The 26,690-nt window shown below is 37.1% G+C and overlaps 1 protein-coding gene across 1 annotated transcript; it reads right to left on the bottom strand.

Moving 5' to 3' along the window:
* Window positions 1–264: 264 nt before the first annotated feature.
* LOC105049277 (DExH-box ATP-dependent RNA helicase DExH10) lies at window positions 265–13,624 on the bottom strand. Its single transcript, XM_010928877.4, is given in 18 exon segments — window positions 265–527; window positions 777–869; window positions 1,592–1,687; window positions 1,775–1,923; window positions 2,002–2,155; window positions 2,579–2,674; window positions 2,773–2,822; window positions 2,825–2,861; window positions 5,662–5,820; window positions 5,959–6,183; window positions 7,015–7,131; window positions 7,208–7,279; window positions 7,372–7,539; window positions 8,364–8,432; window positions 8,674–8,778; window positions 9,059–9,373; window positions 11,610–12,739; window positions 13,457–13,624. Coding segments are annotated over 17 exon segments (3,006 nt in total). The 5' UTR covers window positions 12,600–12,739; window positions 13,457–13,624; the 3' UTR covers window positions 265–416.
* Window positions 13,625–26,690: the final 13,066 nt, after the last annotated feature.

The raw sequence follows: 26,690 nt of genomic DNA on the forward strand, positions 1-26,690 counted from the left end.
ATACACACCCACAGCAACAGCGTGTTCACCCGGCAGCCGGGAGCAGCACGGTAAGCGAAACGCTAGAAGAAACAACCATGAAGAAGTCGTTGGGTAGAAAGTTAAATATGTTAACGACGTAACAAGACGATGCTCTCTAGTCCTTTTGAATGTCGATTTCATAACCATCTGGAACATCAGGCTACATTGCGTGTTCCGCGGTCCATCAAAATATACGCAAAAACAAGTACACAAAAAAAAAAAAAATCTTTAACTCCGTCGATCTGCAAAAATGTTTTTCTTTTTGCAACAGCAAAACCTCTTTCCAGGAATCTCATACACAACATGGATATTAGTAACAACGAATGATCAGCTAAATGGAGCGAGCCTAGCATGAGAAACTAAAGCTATTCGATGACACACACATACATGGTTTCTCACAAGTACAGGGAATTGGCGAACATTATACCTCGTCGAAGGCTCTCACTACCGGCTTCAAACTTCTTCTCCAGATCAACCTCTCCAACAGCATGAGCAGCAGCACGCAACTGGACAATGACATCACGAAATCAATCGGTAGAGTGAGAATTAGGATTGCAGAAAAAATATGGAACATTGACTGCTCCACGAAACCACATGGAACATCAAACTAACCAATAAATCTCTAATGCACCGACACCCTACATCTCATTAAAGAAGACTAAGTCTGAATTTTAAACATTAGGGCTAAAAAGGAAAAACAAAAGATACTAGAAGAAAGATGCAAACTGCATGACTGACACTCAGATGATCATTACCTGATTCAAAAATTCATCCAGCCTCCTTGCAAGGCGTATGATGCTACCTTCAAAAATATCAGTCATTTCGATTACCTCAGCAAATGATGCCCCCTAATTGCAAAATCACATAGCTAGTCAATTGAAATGCCAAAAATATAGCTTAACCACAATGCAGGCATCGTAATGCAGTTTCATCAAAGAAAAGGCATGCACAACATATGCCTCTATTCCAAATGCTTTCTACTAATCAATTATAGACAAGTAAAATTTTCATATAGATTCTGAGCCGAAAGAATGAAGATAAAACAAGTGTAACACAACTATTTAATATTAAACAACATTTTGTAAAAGGTGTACAACAGAAAAGGTACTTTGAAACAAGAAACAGGACAACAAATAAATAATATTGAAGGAAAGGAGCAATGAAACACGCCATCCCCATATCATCTACTGTCCCTCATTGCAAACATAGCTAGTCAATTGAAATAACATGGAATATAGCTACAAATAATGCATATACCTCTATTCCAAAAGCTTTCTATTAATCAATTATAAGTACATATTTTTTTTAAAAAAAGGAGACAAAATAAAAGACATTTTGCAAAAGGCATAAAAAAAGATTATTCGCAAGAAGAAACAAAACAGCAATTTTTTTCTTTTTTGGAGAATGTGGGGTGGGGGGGGGGGGTGATGGGACCCAACAAACATTTAATGACTTTGTTTTTGATTTATTGATTTATGCAGGCATGAATGCAAGCATGTACATTTATTGATTTATTAAATTATGCAGGAATGCATGCATGTACACTCACAAAAAAAAAAAAAAAAACTACCTTTGACCAACAATAAATCACATCCATCAGGTATGGTCTAACAGTTGATTCCACATATTCATCCACATTTATGTCCAATTTGCATTCACGTTGTATCTGCATTTACATCCCAGATTTCATCAGTGCAAAACATGTAGACGACTTTCATCAATGAAAATGGACACAGATGGAAAACTATCAAACCTCGGCAATCCTTCTTGCACTGTCCTGAAGCTGCTGTAAAGGCTTCGCAAGCTCATTTCTCAGATGTATTTGTTCATTTGATTTGTCACAAGGGATAAAGCAGCTCGCAAGAGCAGCAACTTGATGATGATCAAGATCATTAAATGTACCTGATCAACCACTCAATAAGATCTTGTATGCATAACAAGGTATCAGGGGAAAAAAAAACTATCAGCTTGAAGATGCACCATTAAACATCAGCTCAGTGACAAGAAGTTCGTCCCCTGTATCTATTAAACAGGCTGCACGTCCTTTTAATTGCAATACCCCATCAGCATCAATATGACCGAGCATCTTCAGAACACGCGAACGATTTTTCAGTTCATCACGAAATTTTTGCAACTGCACAGAAGAAAAAGGTAAGCAATCTTATAATAAGAATTGATCAGAGATCTCAATAAACTCCAACAACTGCATTTATCATCAACAGATACATACAATACTTTTATAATGCATTATTAATATAAATCCTTACAAATTATGCATGCTTCAGCTTCATAAAGTACAGACTACTCTATCCAGTTGCTGGTTGCTTATAATACAAAACTAGGGAATAATTAAAATCGTAGCATATAAGAACATGAAGACAAAAGAATATCAAGAAGATGCATCAGGTTGATGTAAAACTCAAGAAAGGCAGGAAAAACAAACAACACACTAACCGCACCGTGTGTGCACAAAAGGAAACAAGAGATGTCACTTAGAAAAAAGGAGGGAAAAATTGCATCGAGAAAGATAAACATCAAGAAGAAGTTAGTTTATTACCTGTGACTCCCGCATCTTCGACTTCAACTGTTGGATTTCATGATTCACTTCTGCTTTTCTCTGATACCATTGGAACTGCTGCTCACTTTGACCAGACTGTGGGACACAGTGTGCAACATGCATTATATCGGTCAATAACATCCAAGAGGTCCATCAGTTTTCAGATGTTTAAGAAAGACTCAGTTAACACAAACCTTATGCAATGGATGAGAATATAATTTTTGCTCGACTTCTTCAACTTGACAACCAAGTCAACAAGCTCTGGGTCTTTAATACCCATATCCTAAAGAAATACCAAAATGATCAAAACAAACACTAATACAAAATTTAAAAATATTGAATATCATGATAAATATCCTAAAGGAATAATTGATAATTGAGGAGGGAAAAAAAAAGAAACACTGTAGGTAATGCTGCATTTGAACATCAAATTTACAACACGATGGACAAAAACAGGAAATCGAACACCTAAGAACCATACCCAAAATCCACCCATAAACTGGGCGATATCTACCTATTACCCACTGCCCTAAAACATTGTTTTTGCTGAGATCTAGGCTTCATATCGTTGCTTGCAGATCAAAGCGATACCATTATAAATATATCTTTGCTTCCAATTTGTGATATTTCCATACTTCCACATCAACACAAGATGGAAACAGAAGACCAAGTTCCAAAGTATTCCCATTCTTCAAATCACTCTAAAGGGGCCCACTATTGCCTTCCTAAATTTGAGAACTTTGTAAATTACCCCTCACTCAGTAGAGGGAAAGGGGGAGAGTGACCAAACCACTGGACTCTCCAAAACCTCTCCCTCTGATTGGTTAAACTCGATACCAACCATTAAAGATCCTGTTCTCCAATTGCATACTGTGGGCCATGCATTTTTATGCTTAAGCACTTCAACTCTCCCCCTACCAACATCTGCAAAATTTTGAGTCTCATTGCCTCAATTTCAAAGACTGGCACCTCCAAGTCAACATACCATAACCTCAGTGAGAGAAAAGCTGGTTTTACACTATCTTTCATTTAGAATAAAATTAAATAAGGGTGTGAAAAGATAAAATAAGAAGGAAAAAAGACACGACAGGATGCAGCTTAAGATTCAACCTACCCATCTGCTCTCAAAACTCAGTCATCACGGGAAACATATTTTAGGCACTCCCATGTTAACACAGGCCCTCCCAGTATCCAACTTACAGGCAAAGAACAGTGTAACCGAACTGTATTTGGCTTTGAGGCAGTCATGATTTTGAGCTTATTCTTAATGCAGATTATCCGCAGTATGTCGTATAATTTTCCTATGTATTTTGAATCTAACAAGAACGATGTAACAATATCAAAGTGCATACATGAAGTGAAATCTAATAAATCTAGCATTGGAAACCTCATAATTGGACCACAATATATAAATTTGGAGCCTACTTAACAATATTGTTTCCCATGAGCAGCCTGCAGATTCTAACTTTCAATATTCTTTTTTTCTTCACAGCAAGACCACTAACATAGTTTCATAACCGATTGCAACAAAAATTTTAAGTTTTCAATATCCAAACTCAAACTTGTGAAATTGTAAATTCTAATTGTCAAAAGAAAGATAATAAGACAATCACAGCCTTAAAAAAAATAGATTAACTTAAAGCCCAGCATAAGATCATATGATTTAACTTACAGCAAGGCATATTTATGGCAAGGCATTATTGTGCCATCTGATTTAACTTACAGCTCAGGAATTCAGAGTCATATGACAACCCACATCATGGATCAAAAGTGCTTACCAATTAGAGTCATAAGTGAAGCCTCTCTAGAAGGATCAGGCAATTCTAAAAGTTGAATGTGACTCCTAACAAACATGAATGCAGGGGGGAAAAAAACTTGTTCTAGAGCTACTAAAGTGCAAATTATGATCTTTATCTTTTATAGTATCACCAAAAAAAAAAAGAAAGAGAACAAAATATATAAATAAATAGTGTTATCACTGTTCCTTTACTTCCTACCACAAAAGCAAGCCTGGCTCCTACAGCAAAGATAAAGGCCTTCGAGACTCCACCCAGAAGCACTCTTAGGTCACAATGTGATTCCCTCCATGAATTTGCTATAAGACTCATTTTTAATTTTAAAGTTTGAACCATGTCATCCTATCACAAAATGCTTCCACCATATGCCACTGCAGCTAGGGGCATAAGACACATGGAACTAAAGGAAAGAGAACCTATATTGACTAAACCGTTATATCTTTGACTTTCGAAAAGGGATTGACACCATATAATGAAAAGCTGGAGGATTCTTAAATACTATTCTTGTGCCATTTACACATTATAAAATAGAGATCAATAGATCAAACGATTAAGCTTTGATATGAGTATGAGAAAAAACAGAGCTTTGAAAGCAAAAATTTTGAACTACTAAACTGCAATATATTCAAATCATATCATGCAATATTCTCAATATACATTCTATCATCATTTATACTCTAATTGTTTCGATATTCGCTTAACATTTCTCATCATGTAAGAGTATGCTTTTAGGTTCAATACCTACTGCTGAATAATAGATTTAGCAGCAGATAGCTAACCAGGTGGTAGATATATTGAACCATTTATAACCACCTCCCTAACCAGCTAACCAGTGAATAAAGTAATTCGCTGTTCGGTTGACATTCCCATGGTTAGTGGGACAAGTTGGGGAAAAGTTGAAAAAGTAAAGAGAGAAAAGAAAAAAACCTCTGATGGTTAACTTTGTTTAATCCTCTCCCTTGAAGTAAAGTTATCCAACTACCTTTTCAAGCCTTTGATCAAATAATTTTATCCACCACTTTTTGGGTGGTGTTTGGCTGCTTAGAAAACTGACTTCCTCTCTCTCTCTCTCTCCCCCCCCCCCCAACTCAACCAGCATCCATAAATGGCCTTAGTTAATTTAGGAATTTCATCCAGACCACACATGTAGACTAGAAAACATGCAGAGAAGTGAAGGAGAAATTAAATCAATAAAGTATGTGGTATTAATTTTCATACACCTATTGCACAAATAACAACAAAAGCAATGGACACTTAAAATATAAAAGGAAACAGTTCGAAGAATACTTTAACCGGATGAAGTTTTGGAAGTCCTTGGGGATAACGCTTTCCCAACTCTTGCACTGCAAGGAGTACAGTTTGTCTTGCTTCTGGTGGTCGGAGATCAGAAGGTATTGCAATTCTTATACTGCTGAGACCAGAAATTAGGGGCAATGGTACAGGAACCTGAAAATAATTCATAATATAATCAGTTTGTCCATACATGCGAAACATCTTCAACTTATCTTTTAACTTCAGCTGCCAAGCTAAAAAGTAATATGAACTGACCCTGATAAAATTGTTCTTCCATGAGCTTCAACTCACCACATGCATTTCGCCCTTTTCTCCGGGACGAGGTGGGCACGGCTTGGGACGTGAACCATTTTCACTTAAACCAGGCGAGCAGTGCAGCAGAGTATCCACAATGTAACTGCTACCGCGAGAAGAGGCCAATGAAGAAGGCAATGTACTTGATGCTGCTGGAGGCTTTTTTACCACATTTACCACCACTCCCCAACCCCAATCTGTTCCACCATCTCGCACTTTAACCTGCAGCACTGAACCATATCAGTTGAAGTAAATTGTTTAAAACCAACAGCAAATGGTTCAATGAAAGCAGCACTTCTGCAACATATGAGAAATTCATCAGCAACAAAACAAAGGAAGCCAATACAGACATTTCAAGCATCATTTCTGGAAAAAGGAAACTGAAAAGTCTTCACCAAGGACTCGTCTGGTTCGTGGGAAGAATTTTTCCTCACTAGAATGTTTCTCCTAGGAAGCTAATGCCTGAGAAAATGATTTTTGCACGTTTGGTTGACCATTGTGAAAGTGGCACATTCCAAAGTGGCTTATATTTGGTTAAGCATTCGCTTTCTTAGAAAGATTTTATAAAATACCTATTATGCCCCCACTAAAGAGAAAGATCTTATCCCATTCTATCTAAAAACTTCAGGGCACATTTGGAAAAAAAAAAGAAATATATATATATATATATCCCAATTCCCAGCCAATGGGAATTGGATTTTCTCATGTCCCACATGGGTTTTTCTTACCCATAAAATGTGAGAAATTGATTCCCATAGAAATGCTGCTTTCTCACTCTCACCTTTGAAAATTCCAACCAAACACGAGACCTTTCTCCATTTTCCTGTTGACCATACTTCCCCCTCCTCTTCCCGCAAACCAAATGAGTCCTAAGATCACAATCATTTGTCTGTACAAAGATGACAAGCACAAGAACGTACAAACAATCTAATAAAATAGTGCCCAGCTTGAGGACAGTGTTTGCTGTACGTAGATAACTTAGAATCAACAGGGAGAAAAAGTAAATGCTACTAACAATACATAAAGCAATATGATAGTATGCTGAAAACATACCAGCCTACCAGGGACCAAATATAGCAGAACTCGTTCAGGTCTGGTGATCTCAGACATAATCCTCTTTTCTAATTGAGCTATATCAAGTCCCAGCTTGTGATATTCAGCAAGTTCCGCCTGCAGCGTGAAACAAATTAAGTTCAATCTACATATTATGCAAGAACAAATCATTTTTTACCGATACGAGACATACCTCTCCAGAAGAATCGAGCATAGCAGCCTCTTTCTCCAACTTTGAGATCCTTAGCCCCATATCTGGTAGTGCCTGAATTGAAATGTCAAATTATCTTTTGAACAGTGAAACGAAATGTTTGATAAATTACAAAAGTCACAAAATATGAAGGTTCAAAAGGCAACCTTCTCATACTGAAATTGGTGGAATGAATTTTTGATCACATGTTCAGCAGTAAACTGGCCCTCAGCACGGCTCATCAGATTCAAAATTGAATAATAGCTTAGTCTGAAAGTACTGACCAATGGAGCAGGTTTACCTAAAACCATGTCCTTAAGAACATTCATTTCCATCTGAAGAGAAAAAATAACAAGAATTGTGAACCATTATTTTTGAAATATGAATAGAAACTCAAAAGAATATTTAGATATTTTTTTTAAAAAAAAATCATGGAGCCTTTCCAAGTTTCTGCTTAGATCACTGGCTTTACATATTTACCACTGACACAGGCATTCTAAGCTTAATCTTAACAAACACTAACAGAAAGTAATAATAAAAACAATAATGATGATGATGATGATAAAAGTTTAAAAAAATAATAGTAATAACAAAAGCAACAGCCCTAATGTAAAAAGACTTGACATGCGGTATAATGCTCTCCAATTCCTATTAGACAACTGCATCCTATTACTGTATATTTAAGAATGCTTTTCCATTATTAATTTACTTATAGCAATATTTACAAGAAGTTTTGTCTGCACCAATAGACACTTCTAGGTAATGAGAACCACTGAACCAGTGTTGTTGTGAATTGCCTCAACTTTGACATTTAGGAAGTTAATAGTCTAATCACATGGGGATCAGCCACTCCTGGAAGTACAACAGCACAAGCAGATAGTGCAATACCTATAAGACTGCTCATTTAGATATACATTGCAACCACTTTTTTGTTTGTTGCATGATTTTATGATAACTTAGAAGTCCTTGTCATAAACAAAAATTTTTATACTAACAATCAGGTCTTCATATTTGCTATTCTTCAACAATCTAGCAAGGACATCTTCAAACATTAAGAACAATCATAGTACCTTTCATGATAAAAATATCAAGAAAAGGGAACATGCCAACAAAAAAAACTGTGGAACACTGTAAGGTGGGTAATTATGAGACACCATACCTTCTCATCAATCATTATAATACAGATGCCACGTTCATCTTTGCCACGACGTCCAGCTCTTCCACTCATCTATCCATGAAACAGGTAGCAGAAGATAATGCATGACAGTGAGCATTCACAGTGAAAACACTGTCAAAAATATCCACAAAAAAATGGTGCAATATATGATCTAATTTATTTGTTATTTCATTGCACAACCTCCCGTCCCTCTCTCACATTCCCTTTTCTTCTTGCTCTCTCTCACTTCTGCTACACTTTCCTTTTCTTATTACTTTGATTTCATGTGATGCAGTAACATGGTGCTATTTACCTGGATATATTCTCCAGAGCCAATATACCGATGGCTATCACCATCCCATTTCTTAACAGATGTGAAAACAACTGTTTTTGCTGGCATGTTCAAACCCATCGCAAACTGCATATGCAAAAGAACACAGTTAAAGATTTAAAAGTCATTTCTGAAACTGAGATGTGGACGGATATCATGTTCGTCCAAAGTACAACTATTAATCAGATTAGAAAAAAGAAAGCTTCTTGTGCAAATAAACAATCCAGAAAATGCCAACTAACAACTTTTATTTTGGTTAGCTTTTTCAGATTAGCATACACCAATACCAAGCACCCTGAAGACATGCATTTAGTAGAACAGATTGTTATGGAAACTGACAGGTCAGAAGAAAAGAAAAAAAACATACTGTTTCAGTAGCAAAAAGTGCTTTTACGAGGCCTTCCTGGAACAGAAGCTCCACCAATTCCTTGATCATCGGAAGTAGTCCAGAATGGTGCACTGCAATGCCTCTTTGAAGAAGAGGCAACATCAACTCTATAGCAGGCAATGTTCTATCTTCTTCATTCAAGCACAGCACAGCATTTCGGAAAACCTGTTCAACAGCATCTTTTTCTTCCTGGGAATTGAAGTCAAGCTTTGACATGGACATGGCATGTTGCTCACACTCTCTTCTACTAAAGCTGAAAACAATCACTGGTTGAAATTTTCGTTCCATAATCATCTGTGAAAAATGCTTCCAGATTAAGCACCAAATGGATCAAGAAGTTATAGTGAAACCATGAAGACAAACTACCCAGCTTCAGAGTTGTACATCCAGTAGTTTATGAAAAAAGAAGATTGATAAGAGATAGTGTAAATATCACACATTTACAAAAAATTATGTGTTTTGAAAAACTGTCTGTTTGAATTGGTATGGTGAATTTCTCACAGAATCTTTTATACATTATCTTACTGGTACATGCAGGATTATCACATTTTCTAAACAAGCAATAAAATGTCAAGCCAATAAAATAGGTAGCATTTGCTTATATCTAAGATGATGACTAAAATGTCCTTATTTTGTGGTGATATTCTAAGTCTATATTGTACTGAATACCATTACTTCGTAACTAATTTCAAAGCAACTCATAAGTATAACAGAACTCATTACTGCAATCACTTTCCAGATTCTACGATGGCTGTTATAATAGCTGTACAAATTAAAGACCAATGTAAGGTCACTTGGCTGGTTGCTCAATCCATGTAAATATATCACAACCAATTTATGTGGTGCCATTCCATATTAAGAAGAAAAGGAATATTCACTCCATCGCCCAAAGAAAATAGAGAGAGAGAAGAAAAGGAAGCAGAGAAGAAAAAGAGGAAGATGAACATGGGACTTGCCGCATGGTAGAAGAAGCCTGGTCCAATCCCTAGATATGTGCACCTCTTTCTCTCCTTTGGTCTGTGTCTCTACTCTTTTCTCTCTGTTTTTGCAAAATCTCAACCAAAAGAATATGATGGGCAATTGGGACTAAATATAGCAGAACATTTTTCTTGCACCTGTCTCCTTTGCGAGGGACAGAAGAGATGCACTTTTTAAGTGCCTAAGTCACCTCACCTTGTGATGTGCAAGGTGTGAAGGTGGTGCTTTGCACCTTAGTCACACCTTTGACAACACTGCATAGACAGGCCACTTAAAGCCCACATGAGCTGGAATCTTCCTGTTATGTTGTATAAAAATCTAGTAATTGTATATGCAATCCCTGATTTCCTCTCCTAGCTCATATTCTAATACATGGCCAGCAAATTTCTGTTAACAGATCAGTTTGCCCATCCATCGATATGCAAGCCCCTTGTTGCAACCAGCATAAGTCAAAAAAGTCTGGGGTCGGACTTGGATTTTGGAGAATCAAGCACGCCATTGGCCCAAATGCAACACAAAATGCTTTGCAAAAGCACCTAATCTCAACTATATTTGAACAAAAAGGATCCAAATTTTAACTATACTCAGGGTATCAAGTTCATCAACCTTTCTTTCCAGACTAACCTTCCTCCTCTTTCTTTTCCTCTTAATTGAGGAGAATATTTGAAGAAAATAATATAAGTAACATGCCCTTTTTCTTTAAGAAACACTACTTGGTTTCTCACCCACTGTAGACACATGTCTATCCCTAATCCTCCTTTTTCTGGTATAACCGCAGTATGGCCAATAGTTTTCTTGATGAGACCACAGTGGCAAACATGTTTAAATATAAGTAATAGCATGACTTAGACATCCTTATAGCTTAAATAGTCGCCTCCTTCCTAATTTAATTATCTAAAATATCATATAATCTTGCCCCCTTCCCTCTCCTAATTATCCAATTTCACCAACCTTTGCTATCCTAACTTAATTTCTAAAAACCGTGCCTCTCTTTCTCTCTCTCACTCACTCTCACACACAATCACATTTCTAGTTAAAAAATCATGACATAATCCACATCCCTTCAAAGTCTCACATTTAAGGAAGTAAAAACTTAATCAAAATGTGCCCTATCTCAACTTGTTCCCTCCTCTTTCTCTTTCTACACACCCTCCAAACATCTGTCTCCTCAAAAACCCAATCCCATCCTGCCCTCAGCACGCCCTTTATTATATCAGAAAAACTACCCATGACTATCAACAGCATCGCAATAACAAAAGAACAATGATATGATATCAATTTTCTTAGATGGATAATGTCGTATATGCCTGTGATCATATTGCAATTATATCATCCGATGGTTAGGTACAATAGAAGGTTGTTTAAATTAAAAAATTGTAGATTTTTCAAATGCATCAGGAACTTGAGAATTGCAAAACACATGAAAAATTACCTTAAATTTGGTGGCATCAGAATACAACCTTAAATATGGTTGCATTATGGGTATGAGTTGCCATGAACAAATATTCAAGAAATCTAAGACTTAAAAAATAACATGTTAAAAAAAGTGTACCTTTACAATTTTGTAGATGTCAGAACCTGTGGAAGCAGTCCCACCCTTTGCAATCCTAACACTAGCTTTGGCACCACCACTCCTATTCCCATCTGCCTGACTCTTTTGCTTTGTGAATGTTTCCTGCATCTTCATAAAATTCTCCTCTTTAAACTGTTCGTTCTCATTCACAACAAGGTACAAACCCAACCCACCCATGGGAAACACATAATGTTGCAATGGTGTGGGTCTGTAGTCTGTATACACCACATGACAGGGCTGCTTGTGTAGATTACATATCCACTCAGCAAACTCTGTGGCATTTGACATGGTAGCAGAGAGAAAAACCATCTTAATTGCAGGGGGCAAGAATATTATACTCTCTTCCCATACAACTCCCCTCTCCCGATCCTTCATATAGTGAATTTCATCAAAGATAACCCAAGCCACTTCTTTTATCACCTCAGAACCCCTGTAAAGCATTCCTCTGAGGATTTCTGTCGTCATGACTAAGCAGCTGGCATTTGGTGCAAGTGTGACATCACCAGTCATCAGGCCAACATCAGAGAACTCCTGACTGAGCTCTCTGTACTTCTGATTGCTCAGAGCCTTCAAAGGTGAGGTGTAAATGACTCTCTGCTTGTCTCTAAATGACATTGCAATAGCATACTCAGCAACTGCAGTCTTCCCCGCTGAAGTGTGTGCTGATACTAAGACAGATTCATTCCTTTCCAAGCATGCCACCGATACACGCTGGAAGGGGTCTAATTCAAACGGGTAGGTTTTGGCCATCTTGCCATTATATTCTGGATTGGACAGGGTTCCATGGATTGATTCATCTTTGGAAGAAGCATATCCATTAGGAACAGCAACCTCATGGATGCATGAGCGGGAAAGATTTCTTCTTTTTGGAACAGATTCAGGCTCTGCAGCCTCATTGGTGAATACAGCTTTGTCCTCTGAATCTTGCTCAGGCACTTTCCGCTTGCCAGGAATCAAAGTTTCCTCCATCTTACAAACAGGGCTTACCAGCTAACGTGGAGGAAGCAGAACCAAATCTCTTAAACAGTAAACTTGATCTAGTTGTCCTCTTATGGATACTTATTCTTTTGACATTAACTATAGTAAGCATAGCCCTTTCGCTGGTCTCTCTAAATAAAAAAATTAAAAAAAAATCAAGCATTGCATTGCAATTAATGGAGAATTTCTAATGTTATAAATGGAGATTATAAACATTCAAACCCCCCAATAATTTTGAATATTTATAATCTTCAGATATAATGCATAGATAGATATATTACATATGAACTGCTTCAATCATTATAGCCTTCAAATAAATAAGCAAGACGCTTTCAAAAAAGGTCATGCGAATGAAAACAATACGTCGCACAAACTAGTTTCTTGAATTCAACGGGCAACCGAATACCGGGATCAGCACGCTGATTCAACTAAACTTGCTGCTGTGTAAGAAGAGACTCCAAGAGACCAACAACCACAAGAAAAGAAAAGAAAACTAGGGTTCTCTCGATAGCTTAGACACTCCGAGGAGGATAGAAAACAAAAGAAAACATAAGCCAATAAAAATGATTTTCTCACAGAAATCCTATCTGAAAAAACGGAGGAACTCCGATTGGTTACTAATCTCAGTTAGATTTTCAGAAGTAAGATTCCTTCTCCAAGCTAGAGTTTTCACCAAATCCCCGACCGACATAGTCTCGCAGACGCAGAAATCTGCAGCGAACGAACCGGAATCCGGCGCTGGACCCAAGCTCCGGGCTAGAGTTTTCATTTTCCAATCGATGGAGTCATGGAGGAAAGAAAGGATTAGGGTTCGGGAGGGAGACACGAAAGAGAAAGGGTTGGCTTACCGGGAGACACGAAGGAGGCGCGGCGGACGAGGCGGTGGCGATTCGAAAACCCTAGATCACTGAATCGCCGCGCTTCAATTCGGGGAAGGGATCCGAATGGGAGCCCGCCAAAGGGGTTATAAGGTCGGATACTTCCAAACATAATGACCAGCGTTTCCCTTCTGGGATTCGGTCTGTGCACCGAAGCAGCCATGGGCTGACGGGCACCGACTTGAGTTGGGAGGATGAGGACTCCTCACGAGGGCGTTTTGGTCATTTTCTACGTTGACACATCTAGATCAACTTTTCTTTTCCAACGCTTGCCTAGTTTCAAACAAATTACCTAGTTTTACCCAAAAAAAAAAAAAAAAAATTACTTCATTTTTAAATGCTATCTCCGTTACCAACATCGATAAAGAAAAATGAAAATAAGATTTCAAGTTGCATTATGTTATATGATAAAAATACTACTTAAACAGAAATGATGTTCCAAAAATAACTATTGGTGATGAAATTTGATTTAGGATAAATATTTTTTATTTTAATCTTTTTTAAGGATAAATCTAATATTTTTCTATATTTTTTGTCAATGTTTTAAATTGATTTCACAAATTAGTTATACTATACTATTATTTAGTTTAGAAAAAAAATTATTAGGTTTGACCCAAAAATGCTTCAAAATCTTCCTATATCTATAGTTAAACAGTTAGAATGAAAACAAAATATAAATTATACAGAAAGTAATGATATTTTTGAAATAAACTACATAAATAAAATCAAAAGGAAATATTTTTTAATTTAGAAAATATGGGGGTGTTTGGTTCGTAACCGAAATCAGAATGAAAATGAGAATCGGAATAGCTTGAAATAAATGGACAAATCCTTCGAAGCATTTGCTTCGTGATTGAAATCAGAATCGAAATTGGAATTGGAATGAAAAATTGAATCCATAGAAAAGAGTAGGAATTGAGTTCTATATAGACTGATACATTTCCATTCCACCCATCGAAATCGGAATCGAAATGGGACTCCTCTCAACAAAATGGTTAGAATGGGAGTCATTCATTCAATTCCGATTCCATACCTCCACTCTCCCAATCAAACATCCCCTATATTTCTTTCGTGTATATTTAGGGAGTGTTTAGTTTGCAACCAGTATCAGAATGGGAATGAAAATCGAAATTGCTTGGAATCAGAATCGGAATGGCTAAATCCTCGAATATTTGGTTCGTGATCATAATCGGAATCGAAATCGAAATTAGAATGAAAATTGAATCTATAGAAGAAATTAGGGATTTAGTTCTATACAGATTGAGCCATTCCCATTCCACTCCGGAATCAAATCAAAATCAAAATGAAACTCCTCCCAACCAAATGGTTGGAATGGAATCGCCAATTTTGATTCCGATTCTGATTCCTAACCCTAACTCCTCCCAATCAAACACCCCCTTAATCTCAACTTCGATGTGACACTAGCAAGGCTATAAGCATGGCCATGTCTATCACAACTCCTATCTTAAATAATTTCATCTCGATTAATCTTCCACAAGAAACAAAAGTACAAAAAGAAACAAAGAGAAAAAAATTCATGTCCATAGACTAAATTTATAAGAATGCACGGATAATATTTTTTTAAAAAAAAGTCACAGTGCCATACATCAAAATAACAATAAAACTTATTGTAAATTAATAGACTTTATACTAATGTATTCTTAAGAAGGGATATGTATAAAATTTTTGTCTTATAATTATTTCTAAGATGTAAAACTATAGTAAATTCCTAATATAACTTTGAATCATGTTGTAATTTGCTCTTCTTATCTTTTGTGGTTATTATATGAAAATTATGACTAAAAGTAGTTCGAATTAAATCGGACTAGATCATATTTCATATTTGAATTAGATTTTTTTTTTAAAAAAAAAAGACTCCTATATGACGTATCTCAATATGGAATTTTATAATGGAGTTCCTTTTTTTCGATTTAAAATGAATCCAAATAAATGATATTAAAAAATAAATAAATCTCATATTCATGTTTGCTGCATCAAGGTCTATTGCCATTTCCAATCTTGTCTTCAACTTATTTCTCCCTTTTTCAATCTCATGTCCATATTTGTTTCCCCTTGCACAAACACAATTTCACTCTCATACTACCTTTGCTCCCATCACCGTGGTGCGATAATCTTATTATCCATGCCACGTTGATCCCATTGCAGTGCTACCATACTCTCACCGCTGTCCTACCTTATTCCAATACTCTAACAGCCTAATATTGCATTTATGCAATTCCTATATCACTATAATACAATTTTAGTATTGTGTTAATTTGATCCCACCACACTCCAATGCCACCATCATCAAACCCAATGTCACCATACTACCACCAAAGCCAACCTCCTACTCATCCTTTCTCATTCTTAACTAATCTCACTCGAACACTCTGATGCCCTTTTTGGTTGTTGAATGATCTTATTTAATACAAGATCTCCTGTAACCAAAATACACCCGGCAAAAAACAAAGATGCAAATGGAGAAGTTTAATAATCGGGGGGGTCACAAAATCATTACCTTAAATCCTAGGGATAAGAAAAATTCTAAAAAGCGACATAATTTAATATCCAAACAAGACCTTAATTTTGAGACTTATCAGAGCCATTATTGTTCTCTCAAATGGCTCTCTTTTTGATATATAAGTATATGAATATTGAGAAATTAAGGAGAAGAGGAAGAAATAAGTAAATCTATAGATTATACTATGGTTAGTGTTCTCCTTGATGAAAGGTGAGAAAAATTGATGGTTGGGCTGGATTAGTGCTAAACATGTCGCCCGTGTCCAAACTGCAAAGAATGGATGATATTAGGCCATTTAGCTTGGACTTTCGAGGACCTTCATTGTTGAGTATTGTCTTTTTAGGAAGCAATAATTATGGCACAACACTACTCAGATTAAAAACTGCAAACTAAGAGATAGACAAATATAACAAAAGATAACTTGAAAATAAAACAAGAATATTGATCATTGATCCCTGAATAGTTGTTTTTGTTGGGATATACGGGCTGACCCCTATATGCCGATTTATCCTTGGAACGGTCCGACCGACGTCCGACTCTACCCATCGGACGGACAGACGACTCCGACAACGACTACCGACGATATCCGACTAAAGATATACCGGTCGAACAGACCAATACTGTTTCCAACCAGCCGATCGGCCGAACCCATATCACCGACTCACTGTCGGGGGTGGCGGCCAACGTCCGACTTTCACAAGGCACCAGATCAGCCGACGGTATTTTCGAGTCATCACCCGACGTCCCAGCAGCCGAATACTGACATATAGTCGGCCAGTCCGTCCAAACGCCGTACAACCGCTATGGGCTGTTGTCCTGTCAAAGACATGCTGTGCGACCGCCCTGGGACATTGTCCTGCGAAGGACATGGGTTAATTCTGATGACCTGACAATCCACGCCGATTTGATAGTCCCCGACGATTTGACAACTCTCCAGTTGTCTGTACCATTAATGGCGGGACCATACCGTATTCTATTATAAAACAGGATAAGGCAACAGTTTTGGTAAGCTCTTAAGCTCTCGAAAGGCTCTTAAGCTCTCTCTCTCTCTCCCGCTGAGCCTCTGAGATTTTTCACTGTTGCCTAGTCTCCTTTCTGACTTGACCGTCGGAGGGTCCCGCCGGAGGCATCTCCGGTCAGTGAAGACTTTTTTTGCAGGTGCGCGTCCCCGACGATCAGGCGATGAGGAGATTGGCCGCAACAGTTTTCATCATTAATATATATATATATTTTAATCATTGGATAGCTACCTCCCACTGATATTGTCGTATGTTAGATTTGTTGACCATCATTTCAACCATTTCCTCTTGATGGTTGTTGCAACGAGTTACCATCTCCAAATTGTTAATCTCCACTTTCCATGTCCAAGTTTCTTGGTAACTACCGCCGCTTTCTACATCATGTTCTTGAGTCCTTATCTGACATAAAGCAAATGACTTAGCTTTACCAACGACACAATGTTCTTGATAGGTTATATGCACAATCAACCTATATTCAACTTATCCTTAGGATACCTATTTGGCCTAATTCAATCAATTCTCTTTACATATCATTCGGTATATCTTATGCAGTGCCATATGATGACTTAATTGACCTACATAGGACTCGTTTGGTTCACGAGAAGAACTTTTCTTCTCAGAAAGTAACTTTTTGAGAAATTACTTCCCAAAAAGTTATTTTCTGAGAATAATATTTTGGTATGTTTGGTTGATCATAAAAAGATGACTTATTATAAAGTAGCTTATGTTTGGATGAGCACTTATTTTTCTGAAAAAACTGTGTAAAATATTTATTATACCCTTAGTAGTTATAAAATCATATATTTTTACTCATAAACCTTATATAAATATTAATATTATATTTATATTAATATAAATATAACATTAATACATTATAATATAACATTAGACCATAATAATTTATTATATTAATATAATACTAATATATTAATATTATATTAATATAATATAAATATTTTAATATAATAAATTTATTAATATAGATATAAATATTATATTATATTAATATAAATATTATATTAATATTAATAAAAATATTATATTAATATAAATATTAAAATATAATAAATATTAATATTATATTATATAATATTAATATTATATTATATTACTATTCAGTATTTTATTTTAACCATCTATTGATATTTTACTAAATTTTAGCTATTGATCTTAAAAAGATATTTTAGAAAAAAAAGTACCATCACTTGTCATATCACCGGAAGTACCAAAATTCACCTCCTCCATGGATTTTCACTTCTAATGAAATGTGAAAAGTGACTTTCAATGAAAAGTATTTTTTTCATTCTCTCTCCTCTTAAAACTTCAACCAAATAAAAAACTCTTTCTAGGAAGTGTCTCTTCCCCCCTTCACTTTCCGTCAATCAAACGAGTCCATAGTCTTTTCCTTGTCCATCTTTAACCATCTTTTGATCTTCCTAAAGCTTGATCATGAGGCATCACTTTAGCCGATCTTTATGTCCTTGACGAGGACATGATGTAAGCAGTCATATCTAATACTAAAACTTTAGTTACTAGCCTCCATACTCATGATATTAAATCAGATATGAATGCTCAACCAACTTTCCATTATCGAGATAAGAGCCTTCTATTATCATGTAGTTCCTAGCACCATCATGCAGGCCAGTATCTAATCGATCTTGGACTTTGCTACATATTAGGATGTGGTGTAAATAGTTAGATAAAATATTTCATTATTTTTTTATTAGTGAGATATTAATTTAGAAAAATTATATGGACATCCCTCAATCGTAGCTAATTTTATATATATCTCATATATTTTAAAGTATCAAACTAATCTTTCAAAATTTTGAAATATTCTAAAGTAGTCTTGTCGTTTCTCTCTATTAATGGGATGATGTCATATGACCATTACATAATTTCAATTGCTAGTATTGTTGGGTCTGACAACTATTGTCGCCATCATCCCCTTCTCCCTCTTCAACTATTCTCCTCCTCCCAAATGCCGCCACAGCTACAAATGTTGCCACAGCCTCTCCTCCTCCTACTCCGATGAGAATGGGATGATACAAGTTCCTCTTTTTCTTCTCCTACTCCTGTCCTTACCCCCATCGATCCCCTTCTTCATCCTTTGTTACCTTCTTCTCTATTCTGAACTCAAATCACATCTAGTCTATGGACCTCGCCACCCGTGATGCTTGATGGTGCTCTTTATACGACTTCTCCTACCCTCTCTTTGCGAAGCTCCTCGATGAGCTCCGATCCCTTCCCATCAACCATGCCCTCATCCTCTCCCTTTTCTTATCTCTCATGCCACTCACGTTTTCTTTAGCCTCGTCACCACGTGCATCTACTCAACTTTCATCCAAATCTCTTTTTCCCATTGCCTCCTCTCCACCCTCTGGTCCTTATGCGACCTCTCTTCCCTTTTCAACCTTTGTGGCTCTGTCACCTCCTTACCTATCCACCTCTAGCTCCCCCTTTTTTCTCTACCTCTGATGTCGACCTCTATTCCCTTCACTGCCCCTTCCCTTTTGTCCTCTTTCAGGCCGTCACCTATTGCCACCACATCTTTTGGGATGTCTGCATCACCCCTAGCACCGTTGACCACACCTCCTACCTCCACGATAGCTATCTCATCTCCTTCGATATCCTCTGCAATCCTACCCTCCCCTCTAGATGACTCCCTCCATCTCTACCCCTTCCTCATCAGTGACCCTTTCTTTCTCCTCCTTACCCTCTTCTTCTTCTCATCTTCCTTCTCCTTCAATCCTACTCATGAGACCTTCGATGCTATCCTTACTAAGATAGGATGACAATGAGTTAGGTATGGATCGAGTTAACCAATACCCATATCTGTCCCATAATTAAAAATCCCATATTCACATCCATCCTATACCTGCCTCAATTCAGGTCAGGTTGGGTCAAATAGAGATGCTAGTCGGCTTGGGTCAGATAGATAATAAGGGTTGGATTGAGTCAGGTACATGTAAATATTATAAAATATTATAATTTTGAAAGGAAGAGGTAGATTAAGGTTATATCAGGTCGAGTTCAGGGTGGGGTATACCATTATCCATATCCGATCCGAACTTGCTTCAAGTATTTTTGTTTTAAAATTTATATCCACCTTGGATTCTAGTCGGATCGAGTAAAATTTATCCCATTCGAGTTGGGTACCCAAAAGGTTGGCTAAAATTGCCGTCTTTATAAAGGATCGGGTTGATGCACCGGATCGGCCAGAGTCAGAGGCAGCAGAATTCAAAAAGTTTTCTTTTGATCCAGCAAATGATGCATAGATCTAAATCACATTAATGAGCACAATACATCAACATATTAATTAGAAAGGATGATCACATCACCTTGCATGGATAGACAATCTCCGTAATTTGATGATCGTGATTTTGTTGAGGTCCACTATCGAGCTGCACACTTGTCCGACCTATAAATATCCACTCAGACCTGGTTTGGAATACTTTTTTCGCAATATGATCCGCCTACTCCAAGGTAAGTCTGAGGGCTTTTTGATCAGCTACCAAATCGATCTCTAAGGACTATCGGATCAACTCTTGCTGCAGCCCTTTCTTTCTTCTCTTGGATGGCGCCTGAACTCCTTCAAGCGCTATTAGGATCAACCCAACTTCTTTGGGCATGAAGTATGAGATCAGCCTAATACTTTAGGTATGTAGGGCAGGGGAGAAGTAGAGGTGGAAGAGAGACAAGATTTCGGATGGAAGCTTTTCAATTGAATTTCCGAACCCTTTTATCAATGGGTCTTTTTTATAGACCCAAAACCCTAACCAACTTGGGGTAGCACCCATTTGAAATCAGATTTCAAATGAGATATCCCACTCTCTCTCCCTCCTATCTAATCCACAAAGGGTGGCGCCTCTTGTTTTTCTCCATGCAAAAAGAAGAAGACTGAAGCCTCCCTCCTTCTCTTGAGTTTTCTTCGTGCAACATTTGCACAAGAGAAAAAAGATATGGAGAGATAAAGCCCATTCAAATTTTAAGTAGATCTCATCCTAACAACTTGATTTAAATAGGTAACTCCCTAACCACTCATCCTTATTCACATGGGGTGCACGCTCTTGGATCTTATCCAGAAGTGGTGTGCATCCCTTCTCTCTCAAGAACATATAGAGAAATAAGGGGGTGCACCAACACTTGGCACCCCTCCCTCCTTATCCCATCCAACCTCTCATAAATCATTTTTTGATTCAAATTCAATTGTAGAAGGTTAAGGGCAACAAACCATTAGTGCCAAATTAAGAGCCCAATTAGATTAGACTGAACCCTATCTAATAGGGAATCCAATCCAAGAGAAATCTGAATCTAATCATATGTTAGCATGATTCTCTTAGATCTAATTAGATTGATTGAGTCTAATTAAGCAATCCTAAACCAAAATCTTTTATCGTGTGACCCCATAGGTTCAATTCTATATGGTAATAGGATATATTGTGATCTCTATCATTAACATCATCGAAATTTTTTTCAATAGATCGAAACTCTTTTCAATTCAGCTAATTAGAATTATTGATCATCGAAATAATTCTAATTGATCCCACAATCCATCAGTGACACCTAGCAGTATGTAATGGCAACCCATTAGAACTGAAAAATGAACCTCTAGATGCAGTTACCGTGTGATTTAGTTCTTCTATCGTGGTCCCAATAGAATCGAGGTTAAGAATAACTCATCAAATCTCATTCCTGTCATATGTTAGAATCAACCGATTCGAATCTGATGTGAAATCTAATAAAAAACATTTCTATCTTTCACATTGCCATGGCCATAGGCTTTGGGACTCAATCTCATGATTTATATAGAACTACTCCTTCTCTATCAAGATCGATAAATCTTATCTTGATGTGATCCAATTCCTACAATAAATATACTATAGCCAACATACATCTCAAAACTCCATATGATTATAAAATTGAGATATGGTGCAGTCAAACTACAACACCATCAAGATGAATGGTCGATGCACTTCAGGTCAAAGAACTAAACACACAACTGTAGCTTTAAGCATATCACTGACGAGAAAGTAGGTATCCTTATGATTGCTCATGATTGATCATGCTCAATACCCTTATTCTTAACAAGCACTTATACTTTCGCTCCGATATCTCCACACCATAGATTCAAGATTCATCTATCCGAAGGAAGTGATCATACACCAATATACTGGATCAATCACGATCTCCGTGATGATTCTACGATCAAAAGCAATTTATGAGTTAACTATAATAACACATATCTCAAATTCTCAATTCTTGAGAATATGTGTCATTATACCGATTAACTCAATGGATGATTCACAGACACAAAAAAATATAATGTGAATGAAAATAAGCTAATTTTATTAATATAAAAGTTAATTTTACAAATTATGTCTTAAAAAAAATTTTCAAGTATCGGCTAATTTCTAGGGCATACATACAACACTTTATGCCAAGGCTTGCACCACCTCCATCGAGGCCACCGTTCTCTTCTACAAAGGCTATTGAAAGATCCTCTACAACTAATTTTAAATCTATTTCAAACCATTTATTTGAGTCGGAGATATTTTCATCCACTGAAATAGTCAGTTAATACTGTCTTCTCGTAGAGGCATTTGGTATGGGGTGATCCACCCAAAATCAAGGGTGATACAGATGGAGGAGATAAGATTATCGTATTTGATTGTACCATAATGATCCTACATAACAGTGATTTCAAATCACTTCTACTCTTCAAATCACCATCTAATACGGTGATAGAAAATCTACTCTTGAGGATGGAGATCCAACATTACTTCATCACCGTGATCTTATATTAAAATATTTTAACCAAAATACCTTCATAATCAAAAGAGACTTTCTGGAAGAGATGATTTTTTTTTGTGCGCGTATGCACTGGGGTGGATAGTTGGGGCATCATCTCTATGGAAGAGAAGAAATTTTTTTTTTTCTCACCATAGTGATTAGAAAAAAAAAATCTATTAAATATTTTTATAAAAATTTTTCTACTCCAATCTTCAATCCCAACTCTCAAAGCTTTATTGAGAGAAGTAAAAATCTATTAGATATTTTTTTAAATTTTTTTCTGTCCCAATCCTCAATCCCAACTCCCAAAGCTTTGTTGAGAGGGTGATTCGAAGTGGTGATTTTGTTTTCTCAACCCAACATGGTAATCTGAGGCTTTCTTCTTCTTCCATCTTTCCTCTATCATTTTTTTCCTATCAATTTTCATATTATCTCTTTCTTCTCCAAAATATTAAAATGTAAGATGTTATGGTCAACTTGATCAGTAAATAATATAAAAAAAATTATTTGAGATATGTTAGTACTATTTTTGTTATTATATGACTGGTGATCTTGGATTCTTATAGTATATCAAACAAGTTACTTATATATATCTGGGGATCTTTAATCACTATACTATAACCAACCAAATATAATGATCTTAGATCACTAAGGTTGCATTTGGTGCATCGCTAGTCAATCTTGAAAGGTAATTTAGATTATCTTTAAGATAGATTGTCACTATTAAATTATCAATAATATTGATTACTGTATTTGGCACACGTAGGTAATGTTGCAGTAAAATTATTGAAAATTTTGATTGACATATTTGGTATGACAATTCGATTACTGGTAATATAAAATTAAATTTTCAAAATATCCTAAGTCAAATCTATTAAAAATCTATATACTATGACTTATATCAACACCATTCTAGTTAGACCAGTCAAAATGGGCTGGCCTAGCCCGACCCGGCCCGACCCATAAGGGCCTAAAATTTGATGAGCCGGGCTAGGCCCATCATAAAAATAGGACACCATATGGCTGGCGGCCCATCATAAAAATAGGACACCATATGGCTGGCCCAACCCAACCCAGCTCTTTAAGGACTGTGGGCTGGGCTGGGCGAGCCCATCACTACTGATTAAATTTGGACTATGGAGCCTAGAGAGAGACCGAGAGAGCCTGAGAGGGAGAGAGAGCCTCAAGCCTGGAGAGTGGAGAGAGACCTAGAGAGCCTGAGGGGAGGCAGAGATCAGGCATCGGCACGTTGCCATCGATGTCGCGGTCGGATCGGAGAACCTGGAGCTTGGAGGGGGCATGAGATTGAGATGAGATCAGAGGATATGGTGATCAATGGAGGGAAGAGAGGAGGGGGCATACGACGTATCTCTTGTGATTGGATCTGACTCACCGTGATCAGATCTGACTCAGAGGTGGCGGTGCCGACGATGTGAAGGAGGAGGGGGATCACCCGAAGGTTAGATGGGGGGGCATCCATCTGTGGAAGGGAGGAGGGGGCATATCGTGATCGAATTTGGAGGTTGGAGGCGGCGGCGCCGGCGATGAGGAGGAGGAGGAGGGGGATCTGTAGAGCTGGAAGGCGAAAGCGAGAGAAACCGACAGAGGCACTCATCCTACGGGCCTGCGACAACCACGACGTGGGGCTCTATCTGAAAATGAATATGATTTTTTTAAAGATTTTTTTAGTTTTCTTGGCCCAATCGGACTAATCCGGTCCAACCCATTTTAGCCCTTGGGCTGATGTGGGGCAGGCCAAAAAGTTTGATTGTTATTTAGGCTATTAATAGAGCAACTCAGCCCACCCCACTTATAGGGCTGCTAGATGGCAACATGTCCGGTTGTCGATCGCCGCCCCCAATGTTGCCGTAGATCGCTGCCTCCGTTGCCACCACCATCGATGGATGATCATAATTTTTATCTTTTTTAATTAAAATATATTCATAAAAAATATTAATTAATTTAACTTCATATATTATAAAATATATTTTTTGAAAGGACAACAAGATGCTCGATTTGATTGCTGCTCTCCTTCTTGATGAAAGGATGAAAATACCTCAACTTTTATCTCATCTGCACCTTTTATCTCATCTTCTTCATCACCATCGCAAGCCTACCACTATTTTTATATATTTTATTATTTTTTAAAAAATAATATTTTATTATTATATTTTTTTCTTTCTTCTTTCTTTTTGTCCGTCGCTTCTCCACACCCACCACCACCCTTGGACAATGCCATTTGTGGCTCCTTCGCACCCTATCCCCCTCGGCCCCTCGTCCATCACCCTCTGCACCCCCCTCTCATCCACCCACGACTCCTCCATACTGCCCCTCCACCCCCACCACCTGTGGCTCTCGCTTTTTCTTGGGGCTTGCACCTCCTCTGCTCTCTGTCCCCCATCCCTGCCACCCACGGCTCCCGCTCCCTCCCCATCCGACATCGAGGCTCCTCTACGTACTGCCCCTCCTCCTGGGCGCCACGGCTCCTCTATGCCCCCCCACACCCCCAATAACCCATGGCTTCTCCACGATTCCCCACCTCCCCCTTTGACAGTTTGAGGCTTCTCTGCAGTGATGTGGAGGATGAAGACATTGTTACCGGTATTGTTGGAGCCAGAGGAGGTGGGCGATGCAGTGGGCCTGGATGGTGAGAGAAGAAGGAGCAGGTGGGGTCACGGTGGCAAGGAGGTCGGTGATGGCGGTGGTGCAAACAGAGGATTGGGCGGAGAGGGAGCCGAGGAGTGGCTTCACGGAAAGAAAAAGAGGGGTTTTATTTGATTTTTTGATGGGAATAATTTTGTCCAAAAATTTTATTGTAAGATTATCAAAGATATGGTGATCTGAATAGCCACCCTCCTCAAGGCAATTTGCTATCCAAAAGATATACCGAATATAGTAATCTGGTGGGCCTAATTTAAATTGCCTACAATCTGGATAGATTGTCGGTTATCAAATGCAACCTAAGGATTGAATTACTTCAAGATTTGGATCACCAGTGATCTTAGATCATAGTGGTGATTCTTATTGGGTTACCAAATGCCTCCGTAAGAGAATAGTAATGTTTATTTTTTAATATTGTAAAAATTTGAAGGGCTAATTAAATATTTTTAAAAGCAGAGGAGATGTAAGTGGAATTGGAGTAAAATTGAGGGGGTCTTTATATTTTTTTTATTAATTTATTTAAAAGAAAAAGACCAATGCATGTAGGATTGAAATTATTTTATCTTTTATAAATTTATTCGTACATCTAATTATATGATTAGGTAGGTGAATTGACATTCTGAACATATTTTTTTTCATCCTTTTCTTTTTTTAATTAAATTTGGCTAAATAGAAATAGTGATCTATGCATTAATTTATGAATTTACATCATCTTACATATTTCATTCCAAAACCAAAAGCGACTGCGATGCTCCATTTGGGTATTCTTCTATATATCTATCCCGTCAATTTCCAAGGGTTTCATGCATTTATTAGACTACTTCCGGCTATAAAGTGAGCAAGGTGAATAGTCGTCTAATGTACTTATGTTGTGACGGGATATTTAATACAATGATATAGGATAGACCTCTCATGTTTGCTATTCGATTGTGTTTCAATTGATTATTACATGCAATCAATACATTAATATTTGTATTTTTGGTTGTAAATTGAAAACTACTTTATAATCCCATAAGTTGCATGAAATGTATTTTTTTAATAATATTTAATTTTATTTATATATTTTATTATATCTATTCTATAAATATTTTAAAAATAATTAAAATCTATTTTTAAATTAATTTTTAAATAATTTGTGATTCATAAAATTTTTCGATGGCGATAGTGAGGGATTCTAAATCCACCATGAAAATTTTTTTTTATAGTGATT

The sequence above is a fragment of the Elaeis guineensis genome, chromosome 7, assembly GCF_000442705.2.
Source record: "Elaeis guineensis isolate ETL-2024a chromosome 7, EG11, whole genome shotgun sequence".
NCBI classification, from domain to species: domain Eukaryota; kingdom Viridiplantae; phylum Streptophyta; class Magnoliopsida; order Arecales; family Arecaceae; genus Elaeis; species Elaeis guineensis.